This window comes from Syngnathoides biaculeatus, chromosome 19, assembly GCF_019802595.1.
Source record: "Syngnathoides biaculeatus isolate LvHL_M chromosome 19, ASM1980259v1, whole genome shotgun sequence".
Classification (NCBI taxonomy): Eukaryota; Metazoa; Chordata; class Actinopteri; order Syngnathiformes; family Syngnathidae; genus Syngnathoides; species Syngnathoides biaculeatus.
The window spans coordinates 17562191-17574697 of record NC_084658.1 but is presented as its reverse complement, the minus strand read 5'-3'; the positions used below and the strand labels follow the sequence as shown (position 1 = coordinate 17574697).

At 52.9% G+C, this 12507-nt stretch overlaps 3 protein-coding genes across 3 annotated transcripts; all 3 read left to right on the top strand.

Annotated features, from left to right (window-relative positions):
- The first annotated feature begins 449 nt into the window (after positions 1–449).
- Positions 450–4051, top strand: LOC133492917 (eukaryotic translation initiation factor 5A-1-like). Its single transcript, XM_061805752.1, has 5 exons — positions 450–604; positions 2033–2220; positions 2291–2395; positions 2881–3012; positions 3080–4051. Exons 2-5 carry the CDS (start codon positions 2053–2055, stop codon positions 3143–3145), a joined length of 471 nt encoding a protein of 156 aa, XP_061661736.1. The 5' UTR covers positions 450–604; positions 2033–2052; the 3' UTR covers positions 3146–4051.
- A 1266-nt stretch (positions 4052–5317) lies between these two features.
- rpl22l1 (ribosomal protein L22-like 1) lies at positions 5318–7665 on the top strand. Its single transcript, XM_061805070.1, has 4 exons — positions 5318–5443; positions 6993–7097; positions 7273–7394; positions 7469–7665. The coding sequence occupies exons 1-4, from the start codon at positions 5435–5437 to the stop codon at positions 7611–7613; spliced, it is 381 nt and encodes a 126-aa protein (XP_061661054.1). The 5' UTR covers positions 5318–5434; the 3' UTR covers positions 7614–7665.
- LOC133492614 (probable cationic amino acid transporter) lies at positions 6992–12507 on the top strand. The gene is made up of 9 exons (XM_061805065.1): positions 6992–7097; positions 8564–8676; positions 9354–9640; positions 9995–10231; positions 10328–10545; positions 10609–10755; positions 10874–11082; positions 11212–11957; positions 12031–12507. Exons 3-9 carry the CDS (start codon positions 9391–9393, stop codon positions 12243–12245), a joined length of 2022 nt encoding a protein of 673 aa, XP_061661049.1. The 5' UTR covers positions 6992–7097; positions 8564–8676; positions 9354–9390; the 3' UTR covers positions 12246–12507.

The window sequence follows — 12507 nt, the reverse complement described above, 5'->3', positions numbered from 1 at the left end:
TCACTGCAGTAAGAGAGGATGACCTGCAAGATTGCTTTTTTTTTTTTTTTTAAATATACAGGATTATGTATTCAAATTAGAATGTTCAAAAAAATAGAGGGCGACACGGTGGCCCAGCTGTAAAGTGTTGGCCTCACACTTCTGAGGTCCAGGGTTCGATCCAGTGTGGAGTTTGCATGTTCTCCGCGTGGCCACGCAACATTCATTGGACACTCGAAATTGGCCCCCACTCAGGCGTGATTGTGAGTGCAGCAGTTAAGGGTGTACCCCACTCGCCTCCTGCCCGTTGACAGCTCCCGCGACCTTGGTGAAGAAAATGGATGTTCAAAAAATAAAACAAGCCAAGTGGTTGTTCGACGTGCCGCACTCTCAGAACTCCAACCAGTTCCACAAGTACTGCTATGAACAAGCATCGCAATATGCAAGCTTCCCAATTGTAGCCTGAAGGGCAACAATCCAAACGTTCGCCCACCGCGATCGGCAGGCGACGCTGGCGGAGGCCCCGCCCCCTGGGCACTTAAGGCCCCTCCCCCCGGTGTCCGTGTGCGGCCGGCGCAGTAAGTTTGCGGCGCATGCGCACTCTCGCCCCTCTTTTCCTTGGAAGGTAAGCGCGGCATGGCGCGTGTTTGTGCCTCGGGGCCGAGGGGAAGGCGAATAACGGTTCGCGGAGCAGGTGCCGGCCGGCCGGCCGGCCGGCGCGGTGCGAGCGAACGGCGACCGGGTGCCGGCCGGCCTGAGCCGTCGCCTTCGCGGGCGCGTCGAGGGGCAACGGCGGGCTGAATGCGGGGGGGGGGGGGGGCGAGGCCTTGTCGCTCGGCCGCAAGAAGTCGCTCGTCATCCTCTCGGCTAACGGACCCCCACCCCCTCCCGTCGGCCCTCGCCGGCCGAGTAAGAGCGGACCCCGGGCGGCTCGGCGTCGCCACGTGCGGGCCTCGCGGCGGGGCGCTTGAGCTCGGCCCTTTTTAATGGCGACTTAATTGAATGGACGGCGGAGGCGGCTAGTCGCCGTTAGCAATGGCGGCGCTAGCGCGCATAACGGGACGCCGAGGCTTCGCGATCTCGCCCGGAGACGGCGCCGAGCGGGCGTCCTCAAAACGTGGCCGCGATCTGCTCGAGCCGCGTCGACGAAAAGAAAAACACGGCCGGCCCGTGCTAACACTGGTTAGCCTAAGCTAACGCCACGGCTTGCCAGACCGCTGAAACTTTGTGGGAAAAAAAAAAAAAATTTTTTTTTTTTTTTTTAAATTTTTATATCCATATGTAGGTGAAATGAGTAGATCCGCGTTGGACTTGGTTCGCGTCTAGCGCCGAATTGTTCGCATTGTTTGAGTTTGCAAATGAATCGAGCGAGCAGCCTCGTGTCGACGCGTGCACGTCGTCAGCGCGTCCACGTTTCACTGTCGCCCAAAGTCTTTTTTTTGCTGCTCTTGCGCGCTTTTGTCAAAGCTTGTCATGAATGGTCGCGTCACGCCGTTCGCGGGTCAGCCTCGATCAGCTGTTGCGCTCGCTCGACTGACAGACAAACGCGCGTGAAAATCTGAAGGCGATAAACGTCGACAACAGGTGAATTAGTTGACGAATGTCAGCTGTCAGGGTAACAAGCCGCATTCATATTTCTCTGCACATTGTGAATTGGACCTTAAACTGATCAGGACAAGGAAATATTGGTCCCGTCTCAGATTAAATTTTGAGATGGTGAACGAACGTGACGGCCCATCAGACGCTGTCCTGAAAAGCGACTGAACTTCCGTATTTGTTGCTATTGAGACAAGTTTACGTGTGAGAATATTGATGCAACGGCTCAAGTGGGCCTCACTGGTCCGCTTTACGCGAGTTATCCAAATGGTCGTCATTTCGAGCCCGTCGATGCAAAATTCCCTCCATTTGGGAAAACAAATGCTCTGTTTTTGAAACAAAACATTTTGGGGGGATTGACCATTTAATGACGTGTTCAAATAACTGTGATTACCGGTTGAAGTTTTTGAGTTGCGGCTCCGCGGCTGACGGGCCGGTCGGCGTTTTTGCGTTTCAGCAGCCCCGAAGCGTCTCACCATGTCAGAACCCGATCTGGAATTCGCCAAAGTGGAGTCGGGCGCGTCGGCCACGTACCCGATGCAGTGCTCGGCCCTGCGCAAGAACGGCTTCGTGGTTCTCAAGGGGCGCCCCTGCAAGATCGTGGAGATGTCCACCTCCAAGACCGGCAAGCACGGCCACGCCAAGGTGACGCCCCGCGGCCGCCGGCCATCCTGTCTGTCGGCTAAATGTTTCTTCGGTTGCCGTTTTGCCGCAGGTCAACCTGACCGGCATCGACATCTTTACCCAGAAGAAGTATGAAGACATGTGCCCCTCCACCCACAACATGGATGTGCCCTCCATCAAGAGGCTCGACTATCAGGCATGTCAACACTTTTCTTTTATGAACCTATTCAAAATAAAATAAAATAAAGCGGGCGCTGGCTGGCGACCCAGCAGCAGTAATTGAGGAACTCGGGTCGTCCGTCCACGTGAGGACATTTTCAATGTTTTCATTTGGGTGGGCCAAAATGACCTTTTTACGTCTCGACCGCAAAGACCAAAAATCCACCAGTGGCGTCCCGGGGGGAAGGGGGTGGGGGGGGGGGGGGAGACGGCATTGGCGACTGAAACGTAGCCCTCGGCTTGAACGCGGCTCCTCCGAAGTATGCTTCCTCGGTGCCGACGCGACACGTTTTCGACAACGGAGGGCAACTGGCGACACTTGGCTGAAGCAGCTCAGCGTCAAAACGGCGCCCGATGGAGTGCGGGCACGCCGTTGTGGCCCGCGCCCAAAATGACCTCGGTGAACTTTAGCGGTTTCATCTGTCGTCGACGTACGCGTGACTCCAAACGTTTGCTCGGCAGCTGCTCAACATCACCGACAACTTCATGTGCTTGATGGCCGACAACGGCGACATCCGCGAGGACCTCCGCGTTCCCGACAGCGAGGTCGGCAAGGAAATCGAGTCAAAGTTTGAGGCCGGCGACGAGTTTCTGGTGAGTGACGAGTTTCCCGTCGCGGTGGCCGCCCGCTCCCGCCGTTGACGTGTGGCCGGCTTCGCAGGTCACCGTGATGTCCGCCATGGGGGAGGAGTGCGCCGTGGCGACCAAGGTCCTGACCAACAAATAAGCGGACGGACTTTGCAGCCCCGGCGACGAGCACCGCCCACAACCAGTCTTGCATTCTCATTGGTTCTTCTGTCACCAAAGCGTCGGCCTTCACTGACAACCTCAAATCATCTTTTGTCACTTCTCGATTGTTTTTTTTTTTTTTTTCCTTTTCTTGCTCCCATTTTGCTTTCTGTCATCGCCGCGGGAGTATTCGGTCGGGATCGACTCGCCGCCCGATCGCGTCGACTTTCTAGAAAACGACTGGAGGGGGGGAAAAAAAAAATCTGCTCGCGGCTTGCGCTTGTTTTGGCCTTCACAGTGTTGCTCACGTTCCTGAATGTTGAAATAACAACAATGGGATTCAGCTTTTTGTTTTAATTTTTTGTCTGTTCGTATTCTCTCGGTTGCCATCTTTTCGGGCGAGGCGAGGGGTCGCTAGATAATAAGGTCCGCTCGGGGGCGCCCCCGTAGCGGCGAGCTTGTCCGTCAATGGCATGTTGGGGACGGCAGCGGGCGCTTGAGACTCACCCCAAATTCCCAAACCAGGAAGTCCCGTCCCCCCCCCCAACCCCCCTACAAAATTTTGGTAGTCGCGCGCAAGTGATTTCTGTCCCCTCCCCTCAACCAACGGGGCCGGCCGGCCGTCCGTCCGTCAGTCAGTCAGTCGTCCCCGGCCATCCTCCCAATACTAAACGAGTGTCGTTTTTCTTTTCTTGCTTTTTTTTTTTTTTTTTTTGACCGATCCAAGAGGCGCAGGCGGAATGCAGTGTGAGCTTGGCCCACGCGGAGGCGCTTTGCAGTGAGCTTTCTGTTTGAGGGACTCAAATGGGGTTTGGGGAGGGTGGCGGCCGCAAACTTTTTGTTCACTCGAGGCCTTTGTCACCTGACTGGAGATGGCTGAAAATAAAACCTTGAAACAAATGGACGCGCTCTGCTTTTGTCAGTCTTTTTGCCGAGCGCACTTCGTACCCTGGACGGGGCCCCGGGCCCTTTGCGTATTCGTCTGTTCTCGACACGCCTCGTCGTGTCCGCCCGAGCCCGAGCGAAAGCGGACTACGCCCTGAACCGGTCGCCGGCCGTGGCTTTACGGACTTGTATCTGGATTCGGCGCCGAAAAAATTCCAAGCACGAATAGGTTCTTGTTCCTACTTCAGGTTTTTGACCGGTGTGCAATTCAAGCTCGTTTTCTACTGAACAACAGCAGCAAATGTGAGAGTTTTGTACGTAAAAGATCATTTCGAGCTGCCACTGATATTGATTTGGTTTATTTTTATTCATCTGATTCAAATAACATTCATCACTTGCAGTCCATTTCTTAAGAAAAACAGGACATTACTTCAAACGGACCGTAAAATGGCGACGGTTCAGTTCTTGGTTTGTTCCGTTGGGAAGTCAAAAATGTCGTCCGACTTTCACGGAGAATGACAAAAGTTTTTCTGGTAAGAGGCTGAAAATCTGAAGATTTGAACATGAAGTTCATAACTGGAAGGAATAATCACAATAGTTGCCAATGTTGTTCTATTTCTCACACCTCTACTTGTTTCTTGCACTAGTACACAAACTTGTAGTGAGTAACAATCCCAATTGATGTACTTTTTTTCTGCACTATACAAAGCATGGTGATATATCATCAATATTATACACTAATAATGGCACATCACGAGGCTAGCGTCTTTCTGAAGGCTAATGTCATGTTTTCACCATGTCTTTTTTTTTTTTTTTTTTTTTTTTTTTTTTGGTACTCAATGCAGCAACCAAAACCTTTCAGATTTGTCACCAAGCTTGTACTTGAAGAATAACAACCTGATGGGTTGTGCCCGTTAGTTAGCTCCAATTTTTTTTTTTTTTTTAAAAAGGAAACTTGGGGTCCTTTGTTTGGCGTGGCCAAATTACTGCATGGTTAAGAAAGCGCCATTTAATTCGATGTCTTAATTCCTCGCCATGACGTTGAAGACTTCCGGCAACGAAAGAATAAATATGAATGATGATGCAGGCAGTCAGCAAGAGAATCTTTCCACGTGGTGCATGTTTTGAGTCACGTATGAACGCTAAACGTGAGCTCAAGTCTCGCGTGGACGTCACGTGGGGGGGGGGGCAATCATAATGATTGACATGAGCACATAAACTATTTTTTCCCTAACGAAACAGAACAATATGACGGAACAGCTTAATCGATACAATCAAACCAGCTGGTAATTATTTTTTCAAGTTTTACTTTTGTTGCACTACCCATATTTGGTAAGGCGAGTGAAGGCCTCCACTTCTTGCGTCATTTCCGGCATCTTTCTTTCCGGTTCGTCCTCCTAACATGGCTCCGGTAAGTAAGGACTGCGCCGCTGCGTTTAATTTTATTTTTTCATGTTTACACTTTGTTTCATACGTAAAGCAAGCAATTCCCGCTCCTGGTTGATTTTTTTTTTTAATGCAAACTAGAACTGATTTTTATCTTCAAAGGCGCTTGCTAACAACGAACGTGTGCGACACGTGTTCCCTCGGCAGACTCCAAACGTTGAAAAGGCAACATTTGTTTCTTTAAATGAAGTACAAGTTGCCAGACTAGGTTAGCTTTGCTGTCGTTGAAAAACACTGATCTAAATTTAAAAAAAAACAAAACAAAAAACTGGACAGCATATACACGTCTTGCGGTACGTCGGTCGAATCCACGTGGGCGCCATCTTGGTACTCCCAAAACGTACGCAGTATGCTTTACAGGTTAGATGATGGCGTGTTTTTTTCTCAACGTTTGGCATGTAGAATTCAAACTGGTCGTGTGAGTTTGACGTTTGTTTTTTTTCTGGTAACATGAAGGGTTTTTAATTGGACTTGGAAATCCCAAAAACGCGAAGTGAAATGGAAAGACAGAACAGTGTGATTAGCAAGATAGCTTGCATATGAGCTAGGGCCCGATTTCCATCCATGACATGTTAATTTTTCCCCAAATACGCTGTGAAGCACTGTCATCACAACAGCAAGAAACTAAGCATTTTTTTTGTCTTAAAAACATTCAATTTGAGGTCAATCCAATATAGTTTTGGAAATAAGAACTCACAATGGGCAAATACATGCAAAATGCATTTTGTTCATTTGTTGTCTGTGACGTCCTATTTCAGACTGAAAATTGAAACTTGTTTCCTCGCATTTGAAAATCAAATGCAACTTTTTGAGTTCTGTATTATGAAATTCATCATAAACCTAACAAAGTGTGTTCTTGTTTATCCACTGATGAAGTTTTGGGAAAATATTGACGTCACTAAACGCCTATCAAGGTCAAGCAGAGAGTAAACAGTCAACAACAACAACAACAACCGGGAACAAAACTTTGTTCAAGTCAATTAATCTCATCAGAAAATTGAAAAAAAAAAAACCCCAAAATTTAAATTGGTGTCAAAATAAATCTTTTTGACTTAACTGTGGAACGTTTTCTCACGGCCACCAACGCCGCACAGGTCGGCACGCTTGTTTTGGCAGGATCAAGATAGCGACTTCACTTTTGATGGCCAACGAGCCATTCAGTCTTATTTTTTTTAGTTCACTTTGTGAAAAATACTTCAAGTCAGAGCAGTTTCCTTTTGACTAATAATAATTTGTGAAAACGGGTGGAGCCTACTTGAGTATTTTGCCAAAGGAATCCAAGCACTTAGCAATTAGCGCTACGTCCATCCGTGATGCGGTCGTGTACTTTTATGCTAATGTCCCGTATAGACATACGTTATCGTGGGACTGACGTTCACGATATATTGAGAGCACCGTATGGGGCATAACTCACTGTAATCGTCACTGTTGATTGGAAAGGCTCAAGAAGTGACTGAGCAAGTCATTTCGTTCGGAGCGCTCCAACGTTCTGACGTGTGCGCTTGCTGCGACAGATTCAGCAGCAGAAGAAGAAGAAGAGCAAAAAGTCGCCCGGCTGGAAGTTTAGCCTGGATCTGAGCCACCCTGTCGAGGATGGCATCCTGGACTCTGCCAACTTTGTAAGCATTTTCAAATGGGGGAAAAAAAAAAAAAAAGTGGACGGGGGGGGGGGGTGACAAATGTTGTTGTTGTTGTAAGGCGCTAACGGGGCTGTCGGACTAGGGCCCCCCTTCCCTAGCTCCCCCTGGCGCTAGGGTTCTCTTCCCTAGCGTGTGACTGCGCTGTGCCCGATAGGAAAAGTTCCTGAAGGAGAGGATAAAGGTGAACGGCAAGACCGGCAATCTGGCCAACGTGGTGTCCGTCGCCCGCGCCAAGAACAAAATCCACGTCGCGTCTGAGAAGCGCTTCTCCAAAAGGTGGCGAACGAGAGAAAGCGGCCGGCCGCGTATTCCCCGTACTGAAAGCTGCGCGTCTTGACACCCCCCTGCAGGTATTTGAAGTACCTGACCAAGAAGTACTTGAAGAAGAACAACCTGCGCGATTGGCTGCGAGTGGTCGCCTCCGACAAGGAAACGTACCAGTTGCGCTACTTTCAGATTAGCCAGGATGACGACCAGTCCGAAGCGGAAGACTAGACCGACCGACTGACCGACCGTCGGGACTCGCAAATAAAAATGCAAAAACACATTCTGGGAGATATCTTTTCTTATTGGGTGTCACTGCTTAACTGTCTGGGCTTAATTTATATATGTGTGTGTGTGTGTGTGTGTGTGTGTGTGTGTGTGTGTGTGTGTGTGTGTGTGTGTGTGTGGTGTGTGTGTGTGTGTGTGTGTGTGTGAGAAATATCGCTACTGTGACTCTTGAGATTTCCGGCATTCCGCTCGGCCGCCACTAGGTGGAGACAAACAGCGAGCTTGTGGATGGAACTCTGTCAAAAGTTTTTTACCCGCATTTGAGTTTCAAAAAAAGTAATCGAAAAGAGGGAAGCACATCGGAGGAGTGGTCCAAACGTCTTCCTCACAGATGAGAGGGTTGCAGATTTGAAACTGGTTTGGGCTTCTGCCCAAGCGGGACTGAAGAAAGGAAGAAACGTGAGAAGCCGCTTTGTGGAGTGGCGTGACGATGGCGGTCATCTGACTCTTGATGCGCTGGTGGAAGGGCAGCAGCATTCGCCCCCCCCCCCCCCCTCCTTTGGATGCTTGGGGTGCTCCTCCCGAATGCCGGTTGACCCTGCTCACTCACCGCGCATACCACCACCCGCATTTTCCTTTCCTGCAGTTTGGTCAAACGCTTTGTTTGTTCTCAAGTTAGGGGAGTTCCTCAGGGAGGGTACTGGGACCATGTACCAGTTTTTGCGCCCGTTGTGAGTTTTTTTTTTTTTAATTATTAATCTAAATGGACCAGTCAGCCCGACGTAGTGCAGTTTGCCTTTGACGTCCTTTTTTTATTTTGCTGTTAAAAAAAAAAAAATTAGCTTTTGGGTGTCATGACGACGACACTTTATGAAATAAGTCATGCAAAGTAATCCCAGACATTTTGTTTTTGTGACTTGAAAGTTGATCTGCGCTCTCCATGAATATTTCAGGGAAGGCGTCTCGCTCGGCCGGCCGACGAGATCGCGTGACGGCTTCTGGAGCTCGTTGCGCTCGTCCGTCCGTCCTCCGTTCATCCTGCCGTCCTTCCATCGCACATCAACTGGTAAGAAGCGCTCCCCTTTTTTTTTTTTCCTTTATTTGCTGTGACTTTTCATTTTTGAGCGCTGCCGTCAAACGAATAGACGGACAGAACGCATGTAAAAAGTCCACACACCCGCGTCCAAATGAGTCAAAAACAATTTCCGCTCCATCCCGCTTTGGGTCTGCTTTTCTTCAGCCAGTCGCTTGTGGCACCTTCCGCTCGGTCAAACTTTGGGGGGGAGAAAGCCCACTAGAACATCAGAACTTTGTTTGGAACGGGGATACGTGTTTGCTAGACCCCCACCCTAACGTACACTTGAATGCCATCACAGTGTCAGCCCTGGTAACAAGAGGGTGTGCACACTTTTGCAAGCAGACTATATTATTCATACTTGAAGCTCACAGGTCACATCAATGGAAGCAAAAGATTTGTCATGATTTTTCAGGCTTTTTTTTTTTTTTTTTTTTTTGCAGACTTTCGATCGGACCAAGTTTTTTTTTTTTTCTTTTTAGTCATTTGATGCATTTTATTTTTGGTCATTTCTTGCATTTGAACTGATTTGATTCTGCAAAATGTCAAAGGTGACAGTTTGTCCATCTTTTTTTTTTTTGTGATTTTGATTTTCCTTTTGATTGTAGTCCAGAAGTTGCCGGCATATTTGCGTCCTCACTGGATAAAGTTTTATTTTTTTTGTCCAGAGGATGGCGTCCTTGAGGAAGTGAGCCCCCCCCCCCCATGTCGTCCCGGACGGACGCCTGGCGCCGGCGGCTTCTGCGCACCAAGCCCGCGGGGGCCACGGCGCGGGGGGGCGAGGAGCCGTCGGGTCTGGCCCAGGCGCTGAGCGCCCTGGACTTGGTGTCGCTGGGCGTGGGCAGCTGCGCGGGCACCGGCATGTACGTGGTCGCCGGGCTGGTGGCCAAGTCTGTGGCCGGGCCGGGCGTCGTCCTGTCGTTCGTCGTCGCCGCCGCCGCCTCCGTTCTGTCGGGTGAGTGGACGCGTGGGAAAAAGTGCACAAATGAAAAGTCGCCGGAAAGAGGTGATGTGGTTGCACAAGTGTGCACCCCCTCATCACATTGGCGTCGGAACTCATGTCGATGAGGCCGCCGCCGCTTCGCCACATGCAATATGGCGGCCACCGGACAGGTTTCCAGTGACGCCGTCTTGTGTGTCATGGAGGTCAGAGAAGACAGACGACAGATGAAGCGATGTTGATGTTTTTTGTTTTTGTTTTGTTTTGTTTTTCTTCCTATCGTTATCCGATTGGCCTAAGGACTGTGGCGACGTCGTTGGAAAGTTGCTCAAGCCAAGCCTTCGCTTGTGACTTTGCGCGTGCCCGCAGGCGTCTGCTACGCGGAGCTCGGCGTGCGCGTTCCCAAGACGACGGGCTCGGCGTACACGTACAGCTACGTGACGGTGGGGGAGTCGGTGGCCTTCCTGATCGGCTGGAACCTGATCCTGGAGTACCTGATCGGGACGGCGGCGGGGGCGTCGGCCCTCAGCGCCGTCTTGGACTCGCTGGCCGACCGCGGCGTCGGCCGCTACGTCGCGGCGCACCTGGGCACGCTCGCGGGACTGGGTGGGTGCCCGCCCGCCCGCCGAGTACGTGAAAAACAAGACGTTCTAGTTTGAGATGTCGCGAGAGCGCTCAAAAAAAGGTGCGTGTCGGCGGCAGGCCAAGGCGAGCGCACGTTTCCCGACCCGCTGGCCATGCTGATCGTGCTGCTGGTCACGCTGGTGGTGGCGCTGGGCGCGCGCAACTCGGCGGGCCTCAACAACGTCCTGAACGGGATCAACGCGCTGGTCTGGGTCTTCGTCGTCACGGCCGGCCTTTTCTTCCTCTCCGCCGAGAACTGGGAGGACGGCCGCTTTCTGCCCTACGGCTGGTCGGGGGTGAGTCGCCCGTCGTTTTGTCCTTTCCGTCCTCGCGGTGACCCGGGGCGGGTTCGCGTTCAGGTGACGCGGGGCGCGGCCACCTGCTTCTACGCCTTCATCGGCTTCGACATCATCGCCACCGCGGGGGAGGAGGCGCGGAACCCCGCCGGCGCCATTCCCTACGCCATCACCGCCTCGCTGCTCACGTGTCTCTGCGCTTACGTGTCGGTCAGTAACGTACGCGTGCTCGGACGCCAAATTTCTGTGTTTTCAAATGTTAAAAAAAAAAAAAAAAAAAGCAATCGGGTGCAACTGACCCCCCCCCCCCCCAAATCCCTTCCCGCAGGTGAGCGTCATCCTGACCCTGATGGTCCCCTACGACCTCATCGACGGCTCGGCGCCGCTCGTGGAAATGTTCGCTGCGCGCGGCTTCCTGTTGGGGAAGTACGCGGCGGCGGCGGGATCCCTCGCCGGCCTCGGCGCCTCGCTGCTGGGCTCGCTCTTCCCCATGCCGCGCGTCATCTACGCCATGGCGGCCGACGGGCTGCTCTTCAGGTCGGTCGCCGCGCGCAACACGAAACTGAAAACATGCGACGGCACAATTCTCGTGGCGAGACTGAAAACGAGCAACACGCAACATGATGCGATACGGTGATGCGGCTGTCTTGCCACGGGTGGCCGCAGGGGCCTGTCGGCCGTGTCGCCGCGGACGCGCACGCCGGTGGCGGCGTGCGTCCTTTCGGGCTTCCTGGCGTCGCTCGTGGCGCTGCTGGTGAGTCTGCGCGACCTGATGGAGATGATGTCCATCGGCACGCTGCTGGCGTACACGCTGGTCAGCGTGTGCGTGCTGCTGCTACGCTACCAGCCCGACGGCGAGGCGGGAGACGGCCCCGAGCTCCACGGTAACGCCGCGTTTTGCCGTTCAGAGAAACTGTCAAACGTTTGGAGCGACTCGGCCCACGTAGCGCCCCCGGGTTCTCCAATTCTCTTCCCTCGCGGTCCAATCGAACTTGATTTGTGTTCAGTTCCCTCCGGTGACGAGTCCCAAACGGACCTCGCGTCGCGGCCGCCTAGATTTCCGGGCGTCGCGGCGGCGGCGGCTCGGCCCACGACATCGAGCGGGCGCACGGCGACACGCTGCACGCTGGCTTTCTTCGCGCTGTCTTTCCTGCTGTGGAGCGCCGTCATCTTCGGCGTCGAGCGTGGAACGGGGGCCGCCGCCGTCTGGGGTCTCGCGGCGGCGCTGACGGCCGCCGCCATGGCCGCGCTTTTGATCGCGGTGGCGCGCCAGCCTCAGAGCGGACGGCGCTTGGACTACGCGGCGCCCTGCGTGCCCTTTGTCCCGGCGGCGGCCATCTTGGTCAACACCTACCTGATGCTCAAGTTGTCGGCGCTCACGTGGGCGCGTTTCACCGTCTGGTGCGCCGTCGGTGAGTCCGGGAACCTCGACCGACTTGGCCGGTCCCCCCCATCAAACGCGTTTCCTCTGTTTTCCGCCGTCAGGCCTGCTGATCTACGTTTTCTACGGCGTGCGGCACAGCTCGCTGGAGGTGGACGCTCGCCAGGAGGAAGCGCGCGCCAGCTCCTATCAACGCTTCGACGACCCCCAGGAGGGGGACGCCGGACTCTACCCGGAAAGCGACTTCTGTTACCAGAACGACGCGGGCCTGAGCGAGGACGACGGCGGACATTTTGGCTACCAGAGAGGAGGAGGATGATGATGATGGCTGAACAGTCGCGCCTCGGGACAACCAATGAGACGACGACTGCGGCATGAACAAAGAGAAAAGGAAAAAGAACTAGCGAAGGGACGGCCAGGCCGGCAGCAAACATCACCGCGACGACTTCGGCACCGTAAAGGTCGGGATGCACACGCGTGGCTGACAGCGTTTTGAGTTTTTCGTGTTCAGTTTGAAACTTGATTTGTTGAGTGCTAAATGTTGTGATGCTTGCGTGGAATAAATATCAAGTTGAAAAGTT